At 40.4% G+C, this 22,810-nt stretch overlaps 2 protein-coding genes and 1 non-coding gene across 5 annotated transcripts in view; 1 reads left to right on the forward strand and 2 right to left on the reverse strand.

The window, feature by feature from the left end:
• Nucleotides 1-1,587: 1,587 nt before the first annotated feature.
• Nucleotides 1,588-9,531, reverse strand: gars1 (glycyl-tRNA synthetase 1). The gene is made up of 17 exons (XM_026292589.1): nucleotides 9,261-9,531; nucleotides 8,790-8,891; nucleotides 8,097-8,199; nucleotides 7,860-8,001; nucleotides 6,199-6,287; nucleotides 5,670-5,746; nucleotides 5,421-5,566; nucleotides 5,186-5,335; nucleotides 4,921-5,083; nucleotides 4,494-4,658; nucleotides 4,293-4,400; nucleotides 4,021-4,166; nucleotides 3,826-3,911; nucleotides 3,619-3,728; nucleotides 3,092-3,185; nucleotides 2,812-3,002; nucleotides 1,588-2,070 (listed from the first exon to the last, which is right to left on the reverse strand). The coding sequence occupies exons 1-17, from the start codon at nucleotides 9,510-9,512 to the stop codon at nucleotides 1,945-1,947; spliced, it is 2,250 nt and encodes a 749-aa protein (XP_026148374.1). The 5' UTR covers nucleotides 9,513-9,531; the 3' UTR covers nucleotides 1,588-1,944.
• On the reverse strand, nucleotides 7,607-7,741 carry LOC113122021 (small nucleolar RNA SNORA84). Its single transcript, XR_003294817.1, has one exon. It is a non-coding gene; the product is annotated as a small nucleolar RNA SNORA84 (small nucleolar RNA).
• A 6,561-nt stretch (nucleotides 9,532-16,092) lies between the features above and the next one.
• Nucleotides 16,093-22,810, forward strand: part of ctdspla (CTD (carboxy-terminal domain, RNA polymerase II, polypeptide A) small phosphatase-like a) — a 29,714-nt gene continuing 22,996 nt past the window's right edge. The window contains exon 1 of one of the 3 annotated variants that reach the window (XR_003294791.2): nucleotides 16,093-16,661. Coding sequence is in view for 2 of the 3 variants with exons in the window: in XM_026292617.2 (XP_026148402.1) it covers nucleotides 16,586-16,661 (76 nt within the window). In the remaining variant the exon portion in view is untranslated. The remainder of the gene's footprint in view (nucleotides 16,662-22,810) is intronic. The other 2 variants (XM_026292617.2, XM_026292616.2) reach the window with 2 other exon arrangements.

A 22,810-nucleotide genomic window follows, 5' to 3' on the forward strand; every position in this document is an offset into this window, starting at 1 on the left:
TGCAAAAAAATCTCTAAAATACTCAGTTCTCTCAATTAAATAATCCCAGCCAGATATTTTCCCCAAATAATTTGTGAGTACAATTGACATGACATTTATAGTTTCAATTAACCTAAATGTAATTGATTTGGCTTAAGAGAAAAGTATATATATTAGCTTCATTTATTTAAAAAAAAAAAAAGTAAAATGATCCTTTAACAATCCAAATAATTTTGAAACACAGTGCTGATATATAAACTACTTCCCAATTGAGAGAAATGACTCTTCACGTGACATTATGAAAACTACTCTTTGGCCTACTGGCCCCGTTTCCTCACAGCTTCCTTTAGAAGCGCCAGAACTTCATCCATTTTCACATATACACAAAGCTCTTCCTGCTCCAAGCTGCAGATCTGCTCCACACTTTGGTGGAGCTGCTCTCACCTTTCTTCCAGGGCAAATTATGAGAGGCGCCTTTTTTTTTTTTTTTTGTAAATTTTGTTCTTTGAAGCTATGGCAGGCTGTTGCATCATCGAGGAAGCTCATACAAACCTTCACTGATTCTGCGATAGAAACTAGTATGGTGTTTATTAGCAGTTCTAATCAACACACACACTGAGTGAATCCACCGCCTCCTCGTTCGTCTGAAATGGCACTGATCAGACTGCTAAGAGCAGGGTAGTCTGATCAGACACACGTGTAATCTGAGCATTAATATACTTCCTGGATGATGACCACAGACTGTCTTTTGATACATTTTGAACAGCTTTTGCTTGTCTTGCTCAAGTAACAGGGCTTTCCCCTGGCTTTCCAATCAGCAATGAACAATATGACTCTAGCTTGTGATTGATATTAACATACTTTGTTACAGACTCAAGCCAACAATGAATTTTGTCTATTCTGCATAATACCTGGGCTTCCAGTAGTTGGTTTAGCTATTTTATCTGGGCTGTAGGCCTCCCTATTAGTAAAGCTGTATGACAGAATAACAATCACACGAGCTGCAGCAAAATGTGATGGCTGTTTTGTTCTGAGCATCTTTTGTTCTGAGATGTCTTTTTTTTTTTAAATAAGACCCCAAATACATTTTTTGAGAAAGAAACATGTCACCCTGTGGTGGTTTGTGGCTCACTTGTGTGTTTTTAATGTTTTGGACACCAATGATGATCTATAAGGCACAAACCTACAACTTTAACCTAGTGTTGAAATTACAGACTTTATGGTGAGAATGCAAAACTTATTGTTGGTTTTAGTCCAGTTACATATGATTAAGCAGCACATATTCTTACAAACCTTTAAATTTTGAGCTGAAGTCCAGTTTGCATTTCAATAGACCATGTTTCTGATTCATATAAACTCTTTCATTACATGTTTTTAAGACTAGTGTTAGTGTTATTGGAGATGAGGACCTGTTTATTTCTTAACCTGAGCTCAAGAGGAGACTATGGATCCCATCTTTCAACTGAGACTGCAGAAGCGACAGAAATTTTCAATTACAGTTAGCAGTTTAAATTTACAATGACCAGTCTGACAGGAACCAGCCTTCTTTAGCAGCTGTATGTGTTTCAGCTTTTGAAACTTCATAGAAAATGCAGTTGTATTCCCATGTCAAGTAAATTCTGGCTGTTTTTATTGAAATTATTAAATATCTCAATCCAATCAGCATGAAAAATGGAATGGTGGACACTTCCTTCCACTGGCAATTTGCTTACATTTTCTCTTTTAAAACATACTGACATGATCGCTTGTGGATGAAATGTTGCCGAAAGAAGCAACAGTCCTATGCAAGCTTTCCCACGGCTGTTAGATATGACGAACAAATGACATTTTTAGTGACTGCAGTGATATAAGACACAAAGAGAGCTTCTCTTTAGCTTATCACAACATATTGTATCAATATTCTTCCTGGTGATGAATACACAGTACGTTTGTGTATTTTCAGAGTGACTGGCCGATGAGTCCGATTTACTCTTCATTTGTGTCCTTCTTGCTGGTCTCCTGTCCTTCAAAGATGGGGTACTTGCTCTCCACTTCTGCCCAAGTCAATGTGCCATTGGCCAAATCCCGAACAATCACAGGTAACTCACTGACCTGTAGAGAGAGAAAAGTGTTTTACTTGATTGTGTTAAATGGTGTGTGTAATTACAACTAAAATGCTCCTGTGTGGAATGACAAATTTTTCATGAAATAATCCTGTTTGAGGTAAGAACATCACAAATAGGAGTTTTAAAGCATGATGGCATTAATGGAAACAGCTCATTGGCCCTTTGCTCGATTCATTTGACACCTGTGGCACAAATCAAATGTCAGACATAAAAAGGTGAATTTAACAATGATGAAGTAAGAGATATGACAGAAAACTTTAATATAGACATAAAGAAAACGTAGAAGAAAGATATGAAATGGGTGATAAGGTGTACTACAAGCAAGTGGACTGTCGAGAGTGGAAAGGACCATGAACTGTCATTGGTCAGGATGGAGCAGTAGTATTTGTCAGACATGGAGGAACCTGCTTTAGGGTGCATCATCTCAGACTGAGAAAGGTAAATACAGAGTGTGAGGATCAACTTGCTGTACAAACTGACAGTCAACATGCAAAGACTAGACGTTGTTGACACTAACAGAAGGGACAGTGACTGAGGCACAGCACGGAGTGAGGCAAATGGGAAATAAGGAAGTGACCACTGGGAAGCAGAATGAAGCAGAGCAACACACAAATGAAAAGACATGCAGTGGAACTAAGCAGGAAACTCAATTAATTTAGGCCAGAACATATGTAAAATGAAAGAACTGAACCTAAAAAGGAAAAAGGAACGGAAATTTTTGATGTACCTCAGCCCTGATCTGCCTCATTGAGTCTCGGTCTCTCAGAGTGGCTGTGTGACGCTGCTTGTTCACTGTGTCAAAGTCGATGGTGATGCCAAACGCAACTCCAATCTCATCTGTCCTGGCATAGCGCCTTCCTATGGATCCTGAAGAGTCGTCCACCTTGTGAGACACCCCATTTCTGGTCAGGGCCTCAGCTGAGAGGCAGAAAAAGAAACATTAAATGACACAGAACGCCATTTCTTGGCTTGAGACAAAAATACGATATTGTTATGTGGATACTTACACAATTCCTTAACAAATGGTACGAATTCCTGGTTTTGACTGAGAGGTAGCACTGAACATTTGTATGGAGCTACAGTAGCTGGGAAGCTGAAGTACTGTTGAAAAGAAAACATATGGTCATTTCAGACAAGCAGCAAACTCAAATTTCTGCTAAAGTGACAGTGACAGTGCCAAATAATAAAATAATTTTGATTGGATCAATACTTGGCAGAATTTCTCATGTGTCATCTACTCTATGATCTTAGTCAAAGACTATTTACTAATTGACTAACATTTAAATTTCATTAATACTGTCAAGCAGCTGTGAGTAACCTTTGTTATTTTCATGGTTATGAAGACAGACTGTAAACACAAAGCAAACACTCAGATTCTGAGTGTGACTTCCTTTGAACTCATTCCTTACAACTGAACCAGTCTTATGTCCCAATTTATTCAAGAAATGAAAAAATAAATGCACTGTTACCAGAAACAGCTCAGTATGACATCATAATGTCAGTATGATAACCATATACCCCACCCCCAACTTACCGTTCTTTGTTCGTCACCTTCTCTGACATTGAATGTGTGCTCAAAAATGATGTACATGATCCTACCAATGCCAAAGGATGGCTCAATTACATTTGGAACAACTTCTTCCACTGCAGACAACACAGACAGACACCAGGTATGGGTTTTAGAAGTTGTCACTCATTTCCCAACATAATGCTCTGCACATTTCTAATGAGCGAATCTCACCGTGAAGAGTCTTCTGGAAGCGTTTCACACTGACCATGTCTTTTGTGAGTTTGAATGTCTTGCCCTCTGTCTCGATGGTGAACTCTCTGTGGAGTAAAAATAAAGATACTCATTGTTTTGAACATCACAAAACCACAATGTTTTATCAGGTGCCCATACTGTCCCATATAACTAGCCACCACAAACTCCACTCACCCAGCCTCATTGAGCAGCTGCTCCTGCTCCGTAATGAAGCATTCGTCACACACTGACAGATACTCCATGGCTAGCTTGGCATCCTTCTTATAAGCCTTCCCAATGGCTCCTTTGTTTGGCTCAAACTGGACGACATCTACAACTTTGTGTGGAGAAATTAAGGAGAATGACTAAAAGAAGACTGAAGCATACGTTAACTGGAACATATCTTGGGAGATGGCTCAAAGTTTTTTTTTCTTCCAGTGTCAACTGCCGCTGCAGTTTAAGGATATAGGTTCTTTAAGAAGCTTCTCAGCAACCAGAGGGACCTTTGTAGCACGCGCATGGCATTTCAGATCATAGCAAGACCGGTCAGCACACCCAACAATTTCAATCCAGCCCTGTAAGTGACAAATATTAGCTTAAGCAACAGTGTTCAAAGTCACTCATAGGACAATCTATGAAACTGTAAAAGAACATTGCAATATACATACATAAGAGCTTTTGGCTTCAGCGTCCCAGCAATCACAGGCATAGTGAGCCATCTCATTATCCATGTGCTGTCGGAAACGCAGCTTATCTTTGGCGATACCAACTTTAGTCAGATAGAGGTAGATCCTCCCAATGAAATATCCCAGGACGGAGTTGTTGATCACTCCCTGAAGGAGACAGGTGATAATAACTTATTGTCAGTATGAATCATTATTGTCCTAGGAAAGAGTAAGTTTGACAAAATATCACACATTTATGAGCTAACAATCTGACCTCGAGTTAAAAGTATTGTCAGATCTTTTATTTGTTTTTCAAATTGAGACCTTGCGAATCGTAATTGAATCAATTCATTAAATCAGTAGATACCCAGTTAATACATATTAAAAATGTACTTATTTCAAGTATGAAAGTTGCTGTAGTGATTACTACCTGCTCCACAGCATCCCCCAGCCTCATTATCTCTGCAGACTGACCACTGGTCTGAGCCTTGGATGAGTATAACATAATCTCCAGGTCGGCTACACTGGGGAATTTAGGGTGGACCTTATCGTTCGGGTCCACAAAGTGCTCAATCTCAGCCATGGTGAACTCTCTGTGGAGGGATGCACAGGAGTTACATTCCAGTGTAATCTGTCAAACCTTTTCTCTTCACATACAAACACGAAATGTGTATACAAGTTTGAGGGTTGCTCACCTAACACGAATGAGCCCAGAGCGAGGAGAGATTTCGTTCCTGAAGGAGTTTCCAATCTGAGCAGCCGCAAAAGGCAGTTTTCCCTGGTTAAACTCTAAAAGACGCTTGAAGTTGAGGAAGATTCCCTGAGCTGTTTCAGGCCTCAGATAACTGCAAATTTACATTTTCAAAATGAATTACCCAAAAGTGAAATACATTTTACAGCATGAAAAAAACTTTCTTCAGTGTTATTTACCCAACCATATTCCCCCCTGGTCCAATGGATGTCTGAAACATCAGGTTGAAGGAGATAGGAGGAGTGAGGTCATTTCCTGTGGTGGGTGACTTGACGTTGTATTTCACAAACAGATCAGTCAGTTCTTGCTGGGTGTAGTTATCCATCTGAAAATAATATTAGACAAACAAAAGTAAAATCTTTATATTCTTGTCATTAGCAGCTCAACTATATAACCATTCAGTGAATTTTCACTCATGTAACACTTACCTGAGTGATAACTTCCTCCATCTCAGTCTTCTTCTCTGCTGTACACTTCTTATCAGACATCAATTTTTGGAGATTAGCTATAGGACACATAACGTAAAAACAATGCTTTCACAAACTCTTGTGCAATTAGACAATAGTAAAACTTACTCTTGTTATAGGTCAACTAAAATTGAGCATTGATTTTATTGTAATAATATAAATATTAGCCCCAAACAATCAGCAGGATGAAACGTGTATTCACACATATTACACAACATGACGGTGTACACCGTATATTTATTATATACATTTTTTTGCCCAGCACCAGCCATGCCACCGTGATCCTAGCAGCTTGTAAGCCCTCTGTGATTTCTGCTGGTTGATGCACCTCAGTTCTGCCTCAGGCAAAATCAGTGATACTCGGCAGCAGCCAATGACACCTCAGGTTTGGACCACATCCATGCTAGGATGACTAGTCTTTAGTTTAGTTTACATGGGAGTGGAAGCCAAGTCCCTAACAGACACACAGGAAGATGTACAAAAAGTTTACCTTTGAGAAGGTGGTCAGCCCTGAAGCATTCGCCATTCTTGACATCTTTCACCATGTAGTCAGCAAATTTGTCCACATGTCCTGATGTCCTGGTGAAATAATAACGCAACAAAAGTGGAATCAGATTCACAAATGTAATGACCCTAGTGTTGCATCTTGTTGTGTTGTCCTCTTCTCTGTCCTGCATGCTGGTGCTGCCCTTCTCCCTGTGGACAGGTGACTGAGTTTGGCTATCTCCACTGAAGTCATCAGGCTGGTAGTGAGGAAGCAGGTTTGACCACTAAGTCACTTTGGTAGCATCTAAAGTGCATGTTAATGTTTATTTCTTCTTGGATAAGGAGGGTGTTCCTTTATTTTGCATCTCATGGCCAATGACAAGTTATGTGGTTCTATATTTTGATTTTGATGGAAGTCTGAGTTTGCCTTGACTCTTTATTTGCCAATATACTTCAGTTGTATTTTTCCTTTTATTTTTGAATGAATAAACATTTTCAGTTGTGCTCATGACTCCCTCATCCCACCTCTTTTTCCTCTGGTTTTTATTTTCTTGTTACTCCCCTCATCCTGTGACAGGGGGGGTGCATCCAGAATCTGAAAAGGATGGTAAGCAGATTTGTGAGCAAGTGTTTCTTTATGCTGAGTTTGCTTCAGGACATCAATTCAATAAGTATTACTGCCAGGGTGTCAGTTGTTTAGCTGATACACATGTTATATAGCTTCCTTAGGTGACAGATAAGTATCCAGCAGGGTTGCATCAGCTCTTCCATCAGGCACTCTTATTTTTCCTTTTCTGTCTGGGCGAAGAAAAAGTTCTCAGTCAGGAGGAGGCAATTTAGGGCTCGAGATGCTGAAGTTTAGCCCTTCAAGTCATCCTGAGGCTGGCACACTTCAGACAGGCAGATTAAGTATTGCTGAGGCAGGATCTGAGTAAGTTTGTAGCTGATGTTTCAAGCACATTATGACTTTTATGGGTAGATGAGAAAATCATTGATCACTTTGTGAGTGGGTTAAGCAATGAGTGAACAGTTTAGGTTAACAGGTGATATGTAATACTCTGTTTTCTAATTTTCTGGTGAGTATGAAAGGCACTGATGTGAACATTTTTGGAGCTAATCCTACCTTGTGGCAGCTACATGACTGCAGAAAAAAAAGGAGTTTCTTTACTATGCATCTTATTATCAGCGTTATTAAGTTACGTGGTTCTTTGCTTAGGTTTGTAGGAAGCCTGAGCTTGTGTTAAACCTTTCTTTGCCGAAAAACTTTAGTTGTTTTTCCCTTAATTTTTGCATTTTTAAATGTATTCAGCTGTGCTCAAGATTCCCTCATCTCATCTCATTTTAACTAATTGTTACATCCCTCATTCCCCACTTCAGGGAATATTTGGGTGGGAATATTTGATTACATTCAAAAATGTCTCTGCAACCGGGCTATGGAAAGTTGCTATAGTGGCAGCTTCCATGCATAAAACTGCAGAATCACTATTTGCCTGTCTACAAAACCCCACAGTTCAGCACTTTGGAGCTGACTATAGGAACCACCAGGCACTGTACTCATGTATACACCATGACCAAAAACACTTTAAACCAATAGAGAACATGGCAGTTAGCAACTTTTGGTTTAATTGTTGCACAGCTGCAACAAAAGCATGACAAAGCACCTACTTGAGGACCGGCTCGGGAGTCAGCATGGTGCAATCGATCTCCAGGATCTGCTCCTCCTGGATGAAGTGCTGTCTCCAAACCTGCAGGATATTGTTCTTCAGGGCACAGCCCACAGGGCCGAAGTCATACAGGCCGCTCACACCTGTGGAATATTATTAGTATTGTAATGAAATACTCCGTCTGTGCATATGCACAGACCAAAACCTTAATTCTTACTGCTTCCTGTCGTAATCTTACCTCCATAGATCGCAAAGGCCTGGTCATAGAAGAATCGTCTCTTAAGGGTATCCTCCATCTTGGTTCTATCCACTATGTCATCTTTGGGTTGTAAAGCCAGTTCCTGCAATAAAAATGAGATTTTGTACATTTTCTCTGAGGCAGACCATAATGATGTCAAGGTACAAAAGAGTTTGGTTTTCAGTGATTTGGCTCACTTTTAATAGCTGGAGCACAGATGCCTATTCTTGACCTTTGGGAAAACTATTCTATAATCATTAACAAAAAAAACAAACTCACCCCAAAAGACCTACTTATTAGTTTTCACAGCTTTTAACCATACATATCATTTCAGTAGTTTATTTTGGTAGTTTCTGTTTGAAGAACAGCAGATTTGTAACATTCAAACTTAAGGCGTCCTCTGAAATGCTAACCATAATATCAATCATCCCCATCAGCCTGTCATCATGACAAATTGATACACGTGAACAAAACAGTGCAGGAGAAAGTATATAAAGATACGTTTGCAGCAAAGCCTGGTTATTTGAGGGAGAGTTAAAATGCATGTGTTGATTACACACAGGAACATTTCAAGTCTTTTTTTGTTTTTGTTCTGACACAATGATGTAAGACTTGGCAGATTATCGTCAATTATGCTGAGTCCCTGAACACACTGCAGTAACTGTGCTCTCTCATTGGACTTCAATGGTTTACCTTGGCCTCCAGAGTTTTCTTCCTTCCTTTCAGTTCAGCCACAGCTTTAGTCACATCCACGTCAGGGGCACCTTCCTGTTTCATTTTGCGAACTAGATCCCCCTGAAACAGAGATCAGGTTTTCAGACTTCCACACAGAAACTCTCTTGAGGCGGGTACAACTACAGTTCACCTGCATGTTTACACGGCCACCAGTCCACAGCTGGATGTTACTGACAACAGCAGCAACTTGGCCTACTTTCTTAACCCCACCCATGATGCTGGAGCAGCAGCCGCACACTGAAACGTGGCAGAGGGCGAAGACAGGACTGACAGCTAACTTAGCTTTAGCGGCTACTTAGCTGTCTTCTTTCATTGTCAGCTTTGTGAGCAGCCCGGCAGGTCAGCCTGGCAAGTTAAAAAAAACCCCAAGTATACCTATACCTGAGCAAACAGTGTTAGTTCAGTCCGATGAGTCAGTGGTAACCTTACCTGCTCTTTGACAGCAAGCCTCAAAGGGGCGAGGATCTCTTCGATGTTGCCGTCCATGGTTTGTCCTTCTTCCAGCTGCAGCCACAGGCTTTTCTTCTTCTTCTTACACAAACAGACCGACGTTGAAAACGGCCTGTTTTGGGGCGAGTACCGGAGAGACTGTTGAACAAACCGGACCCTCAGAACCGGGAAGAAGGAGGAAACGTCAACGCAGGTCCGGAGCAGTGCCGCCGCTGCACCGCGAAGGAGCATGAGAGGAGGAGAATGATGAAATCTCCGGACGTAAGTAAACGCGGCTTCCGCTGCGGAAACGCACTTTCGCCACACATCACCAGGACGTATCGGCAGATTCACCACGAGTGGTAACACTAATAACCAACATAGAAAAATATGTTTGTTAAAAAGCCGGTGTTGCATTTCATGTATGGTGGTTTGCTGATATATAGAAGCCTGAAACCAGAAAAATAAAAATTAAACAATTGATAAAGATAACACCAATGCAACATGGCCTGAATGTAGGCTTACAAAAGTGATATAAATAAATAATAAATATAATTTTATAACTCAGAGTTATGACTTATTCTCATTTTCTGTCTTTCTTTCTTTATTTTACAGAGCAATAACAATATATGTCTTTGTCCTCCTGTATATCTGCAGTGTCAATCACTTTATAACCTTTCATCATTAGAAATATTCCCTTTAACTGATGATGGTTGGTTTCTCAAGGTCTTTCCAGTTCCTGCTTCCTTGATACTAAACGGCCAGAGCTCGCAAAGTCATGTTGGATTGTTGATTTAGTAAGTTTGATAAACTGAGCAAATTGCAGTGATCCAACAGCCCCTTTTCCACAACAGATAAATTAGCTTATATGGGAAGGCATGGATATTATTAATGATGATTCAGTTTGAAAATTTAGTGGCATTCAGATCCGCATGTCACAATTATACAATGTGTACATGTTTACATGTACACATTTTCTGACATATAACTCTATAATAAAGCTGCTCATTCACAAATTCAGTGTCGTAAATAGAAATAAACACTAACTACATTAGTTAAGAATTAGTTAAGCATAAACGGCCTACTGAGTGCAGGTTAATGTCATTTTCCTAAATATGTCCCATTTAAAAGATCCAGTCTATTCCACAAGATGGCGCCATGGCAAACTAGTGAAAACCCACAAATCATATAGGCAGTAAGTGTGAAATCACTGCATTTTTACACAAACAACAATAATATTATTTCTGTGCTGGCCTGAGGCAGCTCTTCAGCCATAAAATAAAATAAAAAAAGGATTGTGACAGTTAATAAGTTGTAGCCTAAATATTAGTTATATGTTTAGACCAACAGATGCATAATTTCAGATATGAAGCAGTGTTGTCTTTACATCTGTTATACCGTCTTTCTGGGTCGCAAACTGGTGTTTATCATCTTACATTTATTTAGCTAGAGAAATACACACATAAAAACATGTACTGTTGAGGAATGTTCTGTTTGAAGCACAAAAGGCCTTTTATTTTAATAGTCACTGATTGATGTTATACAATAGCTAAAGAGCAGAGCCTTTCCTGAAGCGATCAGTGTCTGATGAATCAGTTTGCAAACCTCACCATGTTGGAAAGACCTTGAGGGCTCGGCAAAATAAGGAAATAAAGCCAGAGAATTATGCAGTTCAAATTCCTTACTATACTCCACCCACGGTCTATAAATATTGAAGGACCTGCAGTCTTGTAGCACACCAGTCGTATTTGAAGGCTGAAAAAGATCATCTGTGTCATGTCCAAGTTAATATCAAGACCTTTTTAAAATAATTATACATCAAGAGAAATGACAAAGGCTGGCAATGTTTGATCTAAGTGAATGCTCCAGTATTTGGTCTCATTTCTGACATGTGGATCTTTTCATTACCCCTCACCACTCTCTTTACCAACATTACATTACATTGTAAAGATGCCACTTTTTAAATATGTTCCCCTGTATTATGGGATTGTAAATTGTAAACCACTGGTATTATGGCCAGTCTGAGGCACTGTGCAAAGGGTGTACTTGATGTTGCAGTCATGTGTAACATCACAGTTGCCATAGTATCAAAACCATTCACTCTTGAGGAGGATATTGAAAATGTAAACAATTAAAACTCACTCCCAAAGCTCTTTTTTTAGTTTTCCATCATATCAGCTCTTTGACTAATAGTTTTATGCTAGATTCATAATACTTAACTGAACTATAGGCAGACAGTTAACCAAAACAGCAAGCACGATCAAGGTATGTTCTTCTTTGGATGTTTAGTCTAGCTCTTGAAGCTGGAATCTTTTTTTTGTTTAATGAAGAAGAGCTTCTCCAAAGCACAAATGGAAGAAAACTGCTCAGGGGATATTACTGTATAGCCTAACTAACAAGACACTTTTCAATATATTGGTCAATTTAAGAAAACACTTTTGAGAATAAAACTGAAAGTTACGGTGGCCGACAAGGGCAAACGCGCTGCAAAACAAAAACGCTGCAAAAGAGAAACGCTGCAAAACAGAAACGCTGCAAAACAAAAACGCTGCAAAAGAGAAACGCTGCAAAACAAAAACGCTGCAAAAGAGAAACGCTGCAAAACAAAAACGCTGAAAAAGAGAAACGCTGCAAAACAAAAACGCTGCAAAACAGAAACGCTGCAAAACAAAAACGCTGCAAAAGAGAAACGCTGCAAAAGAGAAACGCTGCAAAAGAGAAACGCTGCAAAAGAGAGAACACAACGGAAGTGCGCCAGGCCGATAGGGGGACCCCGAACTGAGGGGTGGAATGAACAAAGAACTTTTACAGAGGCGAGAGAGACACATGTAGTGACATAAGTCACGTCTCATTTTGGAGGCTGCGTAATGACGCAGGTTATAGTGTTGAATTGCAAAAGAATTGAATGAGCGACCTCTGATGATTGTTCTCATGTGCTAATATGTGCTAACAATGTTCTGTTACATTTGTTTACTTGATCAAAATGTCATACAACGTCGGGAGACGTGGCGGGGGGCGGGGTGTGTTGCAGGGTGGGAGATCTGAAGGTGCTGTAATGACTATAGGTTGTTGTCTTGTTCAGGGTGTTCTTTTGGGAGTCGGTGGGGTGAGCTAGAGGGAGATGGGTCAGGGAGGAGGGAAGAAGTGTGTGTGGAGGGAAGAGAGGGAGGGTGAGAGAGAGCTGTTCGGTGAGGGGAGTTAGCGTTACTGATGGGCGATACCACAGAATTTGGTATCGATCCGATACCAAGTAACTACAGGGTCAGTATCGACGATACCGATACCTTCTGCACCTTAAAGGAAAATCATTATTGCACAGTGTTGATTAATATCTTTATTGCAATGGCAACATGAATAATGCTCATGAACATAAATTCTTGTTTAAATGCTAATAATAAAATGATAATAAATAAATAGCATTTCCCTTCGTAGTGGGTGAAAAATAGCACCACACAATGCTTCTTTTTCTATCTCTCTCCATGCTGCCGTGCCTCTCAGCACTGAGACGGAGGAGGTCCCTCCACGCTGCAGAGTGGAGAGAGTAATACTTCCTTCTGCAGTGCATGACTGGCTCTGGAAAGCTCTGACATCTGATTGGCTGCCATCATCATGTGATACGGAAGACCATTTAAAATACGCTTGGGCTGGTTTTCACACATCCAAAACTCTCAGAAGTGAAAACTAATTGCACGTTTTTTATTAGGAGTGGTATCGAGCGATACTTAAGAAAGTACCGACTCCAAAGTATGGAAGTATCGATTCCCATCCCTAGTTAGCGTGGCTACGGCTGAAACAGTAGCCTGTTACCTGTTCTGACTAAAAACTTAATAAAGCAAAGTGACAAAAGAACGTCTGCTGGCTGTGAATTTAGCGGGCATTAGAGTACGTTTTACATTTATTATTTTTTAAACACTTGGCCGTCATATGTTTTACAGTATTATAAAAGTACAATGTTGTAAAAGATGACGGCCAAGTGTTAAGTAACAAATGGAAAACGCACCTTCAGATCTCCCAACCCCCCCACGTTGTATGACATTTTGATCAAGTAAACAAATGTAACAGAACATTGTTAGCACATATTAGCACATGAGAACAATCATCAGAGGTCGCTCATTCAATTCTTTTGCAATTCAACACTATAACCTGCGTCATTACGCAGCCTCCAAAATGAGACGTGACTTATGTCGCTACATGTGTCTCTCTCGCCTCTGTAAAAGTTCTTTGTTCATTGCACCCCTCAGTTCGGGGTCCCCCTATCGGCCTGGCGCACTTCCGTTGTGTTCTCTCTTTTGCAGCGTTTCTGTTTTGCAGCGTTTCTGTTTTGCAGCGTTTTTGTTTTGCAGCGTTTCTCTTTTGCAGCGTTTTTGTTTTGCAGCGTTTCTGTTTTGCAGCGCGTTTGCCCTTGTCGGCCACCGTAGAAAGTACCTTTATTCACCAGTAGGTGGCTTCATAATCTTATCTATAACAGAAGAATCCTGTCCCAAAAATAAAAACACAGTAAAGTCACAGCACAACCTTTGCTTGGCACAATAGTACTTCTGCTGCTTTTTACACAGAACATGTGCACTGAGATCCCCTGATGGTGCTGACAGAGCATTTGCTTTTTGGGGTTGTAAGAGTTTATGGATAATCTAGACCTGATGACAAAGTATGACTCTTGTCTTTATGATCACGATAACCTCTTCAATAACGTATCCAAGACAAGTTGAATCTGGACTCAATACTAAAATACACCTAGCTACTCCAATAAGCCTCTCCCATTAACTATGGCACTTTGGGATTACTGCAGAGGATTAAATATCAAAGATCATAGATTAATAGTAAAACAGACAGACAGACAGACAGACAGACAGACAGATAGATGTCCATCTTTGTCCTGAAAATAAGTTTGTATTATGTTGATGCTGGTATCATTGTTCAACTCCTTGCACACAAAAAAAATAAATAAATGATCTATACAGAAATAAGTGATTTCTTAAACATTAATGAGGCCACTAATTGCAAGTTACAAATGCATTTTAAAATGTAACTCAAATATAGCCAATCATTTTTAAGTTAATAGAATCTAATTATCAATATTAATGAAGCAACATTTACCAGTTCACATGCAATGATCAATCAATCCAACAGGTTCTGACAGAATCATTTGCTTTAAAACCGAAATTTATTTTCTCTTCACCTTTTTTTAGTTGTCCTTTGAGGGATTGTTCTTCTTATCTACATAAAATAAAATAAAAATGCTGTGGTTTCCGACACACTCTGTGTTATCAGATTTCAAGTAGGTGACCTGACACGGACTGTCAAGTGCTGAGAAGAGACTTTAATTGATCTGTGTTGGGTTGTAAATTGCACACATCAGAGGCACTGGTCCATATGGAGTCTCATGTTAGCCTGGAGATTACATACTAATCAACAGATGACAGCCTGCACTTACTGGTGTTTTCCTTCTGTCCATATGCCATCATACACTTGTCTCTCAGGTGGGGTCATTTAGGGCTGTGTGGGCCCCAGCTCCATTAAAGTGACAGTGAAGGCGAAAAGGGATGAACACTCAGATACGTCACCACTGGCACTGGACCAGAAAACCACTTTATGTCCTGTGTTGTTATTCCACGGTCCACTGAGGCTGAAATAGCATGAATAATGTTTGTTTATCAGTGCATGTCCAGGGTGTAGGTCTCTGGTGCACAGGTGGATATCAGAAAGAAAGGGCTATAAGCTATGTACGTGATGTAAACAATAGAAATAATGGAACACGCCACCGATCCTACATGTAATGTAAAGTCCACTCATCATGGGGACAGTGTCTCAGCTCTCAAGGAAGATTTACAAGTCTGATATAAAAATCATCAAAGAGTCAAAAAGTCATCAGGTGTCTCAGCTTGAGCTGCTGAAAAGTATATATTTTTCCTGAAGACCTGCATTATATGTCCTGCTAAAACAAAAACCCTTGAACTGCATTATAGGAGATGTAGGAATAAGGAGTTTGACCCATATAAGGTAAAACCCACACTGTAAAAAATAAAAACCAGTGAACCACCACACTGCTGCAGTGGGTGGCATGTTTCTTCCACGTATTAGTAAATGATTCAAGAACATTTCTAAAGTTGTTTTGTTACAACCTATAAAGTATAAAGGATGTCTAATTAGAAAGTGCTACCATTATGTGACTTATGAGTCCCTGAACTATCCCTTACCTATTTGTGGAAAATTAAGCTACTAGTAAAATCTTCACTTTGTGATATTTTGATATTGTGGTTTTGTTTCAAAAATCAATACAGGTTGGCTGTTAATGTGTTTATACATATAAACATTAGAGTATAATGTAACAACAACAGAGAAAGAGACCCTATTTGATCTGTTTATCCAGGGCCACTAGGATGCCGAGGTCATGTCCTCGGTGTTGTTTTAAACTGGAGGGGAGTTTCCATTCTCTGTTTACACATAGATGAATTTTGAATACTGGTTGGACTATTTTGACCTTTTTAAGCAAAAAAACAAAATTACAGTCCTTGTAGGAAATGACTGTAAAACTGAATTCAGGGAAAGGATGATATAATACTCATAGTTTATTTTAGCAGGTATATTAGAATAAAACAATAAATAAAAATGAAGCGTGTCGGTGGGGTTGCACTATGAACTTTAGACTCTTGATCTTCTGATTGTCAACATCACACTTAAAGAAAAAAAAAGCCAAATATTCGTGCAGGAATCATTTTTGGAGCTCTGTCAGCTCCATAAGCTCTATCAGTTCAGATGAGCCTCTAAACGGCGTGTAAATGGTTTTGCTCCTGCAGCGCAGTGAATGGTGGGCGGGCTGGGAAGTTTTGTGTGAAGCCTGGAGTGAGAAATGCTGGAGGGCTGTAGCTGAAATGGTTTGGTAGCAGGAGGACGGTCGCCATCTCGGGGTAAACACCGTAACCATAACACGCAGCAGATATTGTAGTGCGCGGACTGAAGCCGGAGCGCACAGTAGCAGCAGTAGCAGCAGCAGCAGCAGGAGAAGGAGAAGGCGGGGGCTATGCTGCCTGCAACAACCACGGCGGACACACACAGCTTCAATGCAGGATTGACGCTCCGTTTGGCTCCTGCACATCGGACTGCCATCTCAGATGTTGGACGCGTTGTGGCCGCATTTTCTCCCTGCCATTCCGCCCTGTTTGTAAACACGCGTAATGTGACTGCATGCTTCGAGTAAAATGGGATTTTAATGGTGCAAAGAGCCGACGCTCTTGCCTGTGCACGGCCAGGGGACAGTAGTACGCTCGGCAATGTTTGCCAAGGAATAAAGCGGTGTAGCCGAAGGCGCATAACATCTCGTTTCCATGGACAACACGTCCATAATAACTCAAGTTGCAAATCCGAAAGAGGAGGAGAGTATTTCTTCAAGTCAAGATAAAGGTAAGGCGCATAGACAAATGTCACACAGGTTAATCTGACGTTCCTGGATTTGGATTTTATTAGTGGTGCTGTCTTTACCATTGGATCAGCCAATCTGATCTGCAGCCAAAGTATCGGCGGAAAAACCTCCATTGTGAAGCTGAAGCAGAGAAACATTAAGAGCCTGATCCATCAGTCAGTCTGTCAACACAGCTACATGTTATTAGGAGCCTCCTGTGGGGTTTTTGTTTAAAGAGCTTTATTCACTTCAGATTTCTTAAAAACTCAAACATCTCAGAGCGTTATATTATTTTATCTGTGTGGAGTGAGCTGGATTTACTACAGGGGGGCGGGTACTCCTTTTATTTTGCACTGCCGAAATCCCTGTATGAGTCACTGACACTAGAATATATGGCACACTACCAGCAATGTCGGGTAAAATCATCAACCTCTAGAAAAGCACTCATTTTTAAGGATACTAGGAATTTATATTTACAATTGTACATGTGGGAGTTCATTTATGAGTCATATTATTACCACACAAATGTCAGTAGTAACACTGGCCAGCATGTAGCACTGTATAATATTTAGATTTTGTGCACTTTACATTATCTGTTCCCTTATAGGCTACAATGCTTGGTCATAATAAAAGAAATATCATGGTAGTATATGTTGGTATGGTCCCCTCAGTATCTGTGGAAAAAAAGTGCTTGAAAACAACAGCTGCTCTACAGATTACACAGCATGAGCAAAAACACATTTTCTCTCTGTTGTTCACCACTTCATCATGAATCCTCTTCATGTGTCATTAGTTTTGAGAGGAGTTTTCACGGGTCTGTGCCGTAGTGACACTTCTTTGAGCTCTAAATTAAAATGAAACCCTTGAATTCTTAACTAATAGTCTTTTTAATGTGAATACACATTGAATGCTACGTGATTTCCACACGGGCAAATAATACCGTGAAGCACTGTATGCGAACACGTGCAGAATACAAGCGTCCATGAGAGAGCACAGCAAGAGGGCTTGGTTTGTTTGTAGCTCAAGCCCCCAACATTCCCATAACCACCATCCCACTAAGCCACAGGCAGCCTGATGGCCAAAATAACCTCAACGTCCTGCTACACCCACTGCTCTGTGGGAGAAAAGGTCACCTTCCTGCAACACCCTCTACTGAGCAACATATACACGTACATGAATCATGACAAGCAATGCATTTCTTCATTGAAGCCACTCCTGGACTGAGTTACTTGATTTAGGTGACCAGAACACATGAAATTTAGTGTATGTGGTACTGCACAATTGTGTTCAGAGTCTGACCGATATATTGTTTTGCTGATTTCATAGGCCGATATGAGCCTATCGCAGATATATCGGTATCTGTGAACATGGCGCCGATATGAACATTTTTTCATGTGCGTTTAAAATGCGTTTATGTATATATATTCTGTTTATGTACAGTGTATTCTATATACAGTACTAGTCAAAGGTTTGGACACACGAATTGAAATGCCATTGCCTGTGCAAGTGTAGCCAAACTTTTGACTGATACTGTACTGCAATATACACATAAATAATATCGGCCGATATATCGATATTGGATTATTTTTTTACTTCATAAAATCAGTTTTGGTATCGGCCCCAAAAAACCTGTATCGGTCTGGCTCTAATTGTGTTTTTTTTTTTTTTTGTTCTGTTTTTGTGTTGCTGTCTTGATCATTAAAAATAAAAAAACATCATATAGAAATCAATGAAAACATTCACTAGAACCAAATATTCAACTTCATCTCTGTCTGCACTGCAGAGAATTAACCAGGGAATGAAAAATAAAACTTCTGCTCTTTCCTTTTCATAACACTGAATTCTCACATTTTATTTCCTGCAATATCCTACTTGTCTTGAACAGTAACTCCCGGATGACATGTGGAATCTGACAGTTAATCTGGCAAGATAAAATCCAGGGTCAGTCTTTGACCAGAGAGGACAACACACACGTTAGGCTTCTCAAACAGCTGCTGTGACACACACACACACACACACACACACACACTCGAGCTTCCTGGAGTCATGGAGCTTGTTCTGTCAAAGCTGACCACAAACATCACCAGGAAAGTTACTAAGTTACTAAGTGACCTGCTCAGTGCTACGCTGAAGCCACAAATACCCACACACAGACACATATAGACACAAACTCACATGCTGAATATTTCAGAGCACAGGCAGGCTCAGAGTCCTATCCATTTCATTCCAAGCACAGTCATTAGAGTATAACACTGTACAACACTGTTGTTTTTAGACATTTGGTCAGATGGAGATTATATCTCTGTGCATTATGAATTACATTAAAACAGATGTGTTTTCTTGATTCAGTGTGTATTGTAATGTTGTTTTGCTTTATATAAAACAGTGTCGTATTGATTTAAACATAGATATATCACTGGAACCAGCACTGAGGCACAGAGGAGACTGAGAAAACAGCTTTTCTTCTCTCCAAAGCCAAATTAGGCTTTTCATTCATCAGGGTCTGATGCAATGAAATGTAATGACTGGACTAACAAAGCACAAGGAGTCACAGGCTGACCAGCCTCTGTTTCACTTTGCAAATTAGTCAGGCTTTGCTCAGATAACTTCATGGTCTGACAGGTATCAATGGGTATCCATTTACCTTAATCAGATTATCTTAAATCTGACTTTAGCACTTCACCCTTGCTGCTGTGTGAGTGATGACAGACACTCCATAATATAATAATATAATATGGATAATGATTACAATATTCATGGTCTTACTCAGATGGAAGATTCCTTATTGGTCATTGTGTTTCACATTTTAAATGCAATGTATTATATGTTCACGTGTGCTCCAGGATTAAACTGTGTTTCTCCACGTTGTTTCTTACAGTATATACCGAAAATCTTTAGCTACCATAGAGTCTGTTGAAAAACTGTTTGCTTTTTAAAACACCATCCATCCATCCATCCATCATCTATACCCACTTAATCCTATTTAGGGTCACAGGGATCTGCTGGAGCCTATCCCAGCTCTCTTTGGGTGAAAGGCAGGGGTACACCCTGGACAGGTCACCAGTCCATCACAGGGCTTTTTAAAAAACATTTTTTGAAAAAAAGAAAATGTGCAAATGATTTTCCATGTGTAGATATTCTGGGTAACATACATTTTCCTGGGCAGACATAGTTGCAATTCTCCCGCCATTATGCCAGTGGCTGTTCAAGCCATCTTAAATACTACTCTATAAAATTCACAGGCCTTTAAACTTTAACCTTAAAAAAGTGAAGTCAAAATTCATGGCACCATTTTGAGAAAAAAAAAGGAAGAGAAAATCTATCTACCTGCTCTAATGTTCAGGTACCTAATACAGATTTATGAGCCCATTTCAGCCAGTGCTGTTCAGAAAAGCTGATTGTCTGCACATCTATGGAGGTGCTGAATGTTACATGTTTACTAGCATATCTTCATTGTTACAGTCCAATACAATACTGGATGTTTTTCTTCAAAACCAGGTCTCCTTAACTGATATGCTTGTTAACTGTATGTGTGGGATCAGCTTCTGCATCAGTGTGTGGACAAACATGTCTGATATGGAATTTGGGGGATCGTATTACTTTGCCTTTTAACATTCAGGCTCACAGCAGGAAGCAAAACAGTGTTTTTACATCTGTAACCATGAGTAAATGTAATAAGTAGTGCTGTCAACCGATTAAAAAATTTAATCACATTACTCATAGTCATGGACTTGTGTAAGAGTGGAGGCAGGAGCACACAAGTTGATTACATCTTGTGCAGACGTTACAACCTGAAAGAGATCAGTGACTGCAAAGTAATGGTTGGGGAGCGTGTACCCAGACAGCACAGGATGGTGGTGTGTAGGATGACTCTGGTGCTGAGGAAGATGAAGAGGACAAGGGCAGAGCAGAGGACCAAGTGGTGGAAGTTGAAAAAGGAAGAGTGTTGTGTGGCTTTCAGGGAGGAGCTGAAACAGGCTCTGGGAGGTCAGGAGGTTCTTCCAGATGACTGGACAGCTACAGCTAAAGTGATCAGGGAGACAGGTAGGAGGGTACTTGGTGTGTCATCTGGAAAGAGGAAAGCAGATAAGGAGACTTGGTGGTGGAATGAGGAAGTTCAAGAGTGTGTTAAGAGGAAAAGGTTAACTAAGAAGAAGTGGGACACTGAGAGGACAGAAGAGAACAGACAGGAGTACAGGGAGATGCAGCGTAAAGTGAAGGTAGAGGTGGCAAAGGCCAAACAAAGGATGTATGAGGATTTGTATGATAGGTTGGACACTAAGGAGGGAGAGGTGGATTTGTACAGGTTGGCGAGGCAGAGACAGAAATGGGAAGGATGTGCAGCAGGTTAGGGTGACTAAGGACAGGGATGGAAATGTGTTGACAGGTGCCACAAGTGTGATGGAAAGATGGAAGGAATACTTTGAAGTGATGATGAATGAGGAAAATGTTAGAGAGCACAGAATAGAAGAGGTGACTGTTGTGGAGCAGGAAGTAGCAAAGATCAGTAAGGATGAAGTGAGGAAGGCGTTGAAGAGGATGAAGAGTGGAAAGGCAGTTGGTCCTGACGACATACCTGTGGAGGTATGGAAGTGTTTAGGAGAGGTGGCAGTAGAGTTTTTGACTGGGCTATTTAACAAGATCTTGGAGAGTGAGAGGATGCCTGAGGAATGGAGGAGAACCCCCTCTTTGGTCTTCCTCTAGGCCTCCTTCCTGGCAGCTCTAACCTCAGCATCCTTTTAACAATGTATTCACTGTCCCTCCTCTGAACATGTCCAAATCATCTCAATCTGTCTTCCCTGGCTTGTAGAGCCTGCTTGTGGAACTTTAATTGGACATAAAATGGCCTAGGTGCTCAGCTCATGCTCCAGAGAGCGTACAAGGAGCATAATACCATAGCTAAAAGCAATAGCATGCATCTCATTTGTGTAGAAAATTAAAATGTGCAACACTTACGAAATATTTAGAGCTATGAAGTTGTCCATATTTTCAGCACTTGGTACCAGTTTTCTGCTAGCTAACTTGTCACTTGTTTAGTCTATAGTGTAATCAGTCATCTGTAAAAAGGTCTAATAATAACAAGCTGAATAGGAGCATATTACTATTATATATTATATATATACTATATATATATATACATACTATTGTGATGGAGTCTGGCATAGTTTGGTCAATAAATCGAGGCCCATCCCACCTCCTGTGGTCTTCTCATTAATACTTTGCTTGTGTTTCTGCATTTGGGTTTTCACATTCTGAGGTGTGATAGTGCAATTTGGCCAATGTGGAAGGAGCAGTCTACTCCTTCTTGAAGGAGGTGCACTGAATTATCTGTTAGTCTGCCATGAAACTGCAACCATCATACAGCAATCCAGTAATAATCTGAAGTGGTCATCAAGTGCATAGGTGCTAGGTCCCAGTTTATTAATCTTCTGAAATTTACCTGTCTTAAAAACTCCACCATGCCAGAGTTTAAAGCTGCTAGTGAGGCCTTGCCAAGTCCAGCCCCAGCTGGATTCTCAACCTGCTCTTGCAGTCAGCATTAGGCCTGCTAGCTGTACTCCAGCCTCTGGGTCAGCTAATATTGAGCCTGCTGGCAGCTTCCAACCTGTGCCCCTGCCAGCTGGCACAGGATGTGCTAGTCTCCAGCCAGCATCCCCACCTCTAGGACTGCTAGTCCTCACCATGTTCCAGTTCCTGTTACTCCTGACCCTACTCCCCAGGGTTATTCCTGCTACTTGCATTAGGTATGCTAGTTCTCAGTCTAGAATTCAGTTTTTATATAACACTTTTATAGTTATATAACATGTTTATAGTGCTTTACACTTATTTGCCCATTGACCTACACAGACACACACAGATGGTGACAAAGCTGCAATACAACCACAGAAACACTAATGAAACATCTATCAGGAACAACTTGGGTTTCAGTAGTATCTTGCCCAAGGACTGTGCAACATGTGGACCGCAGAAGCTGGGAGTTGAACTATCAACACTACAGTCAATGGATTAATTTCTTCCTGAGCAGTACCGCCCCTGCTTTCTAGCTAGTTAGCACTGAGGGTGACAATGGTCAAACTGCTTTCTGACTTGCTTTTTCTGTGGCTAAGTCTGTAATACCCCACCAAGATCCATATCCTGCTATCACTAAACC

This window comes from Mastacembelus armatus, chromosome 20, assembly GCF_900324485.2.
Source record: "Mastacembelus armatus chromosome 20, fMasArm1.2, whole genome shotgun sequence".
NCBI classification, from domain to species: domain Eukaryota; kingdom Metazoa; phylum Chordata; class Actinopteri; order Synbranchiformes; family Mastacembelidae; genus Mastacembelus; species Mastacembelus armatus.

Excerpts from the sequence above, each read along its gene's own strand:
- gars1 (XM_026292589.1), bottom strand. The coding sequence starts at position 9,512 with ATGCTCCTTCGCGGTGCAGCGGCGGCACTGCTCCGGACCTGCGTTGAC. Across the intron at positions 3,912-4,020 it reads CAGCTGCTCAATGAGGCTGG|AGAGTTCACCATCGAGACAG; the intron begins GTGAGTGGAGTT and ends TTTACTCCACAG. Across the intron at positions 3,003-3,091 it reads ACCATTTGTTAAGGAATTGT|CTGAGGCCCTGACCAGAAAT; the intron begins GTAAGTATCCAC and ends TCTGCCTCTCAG.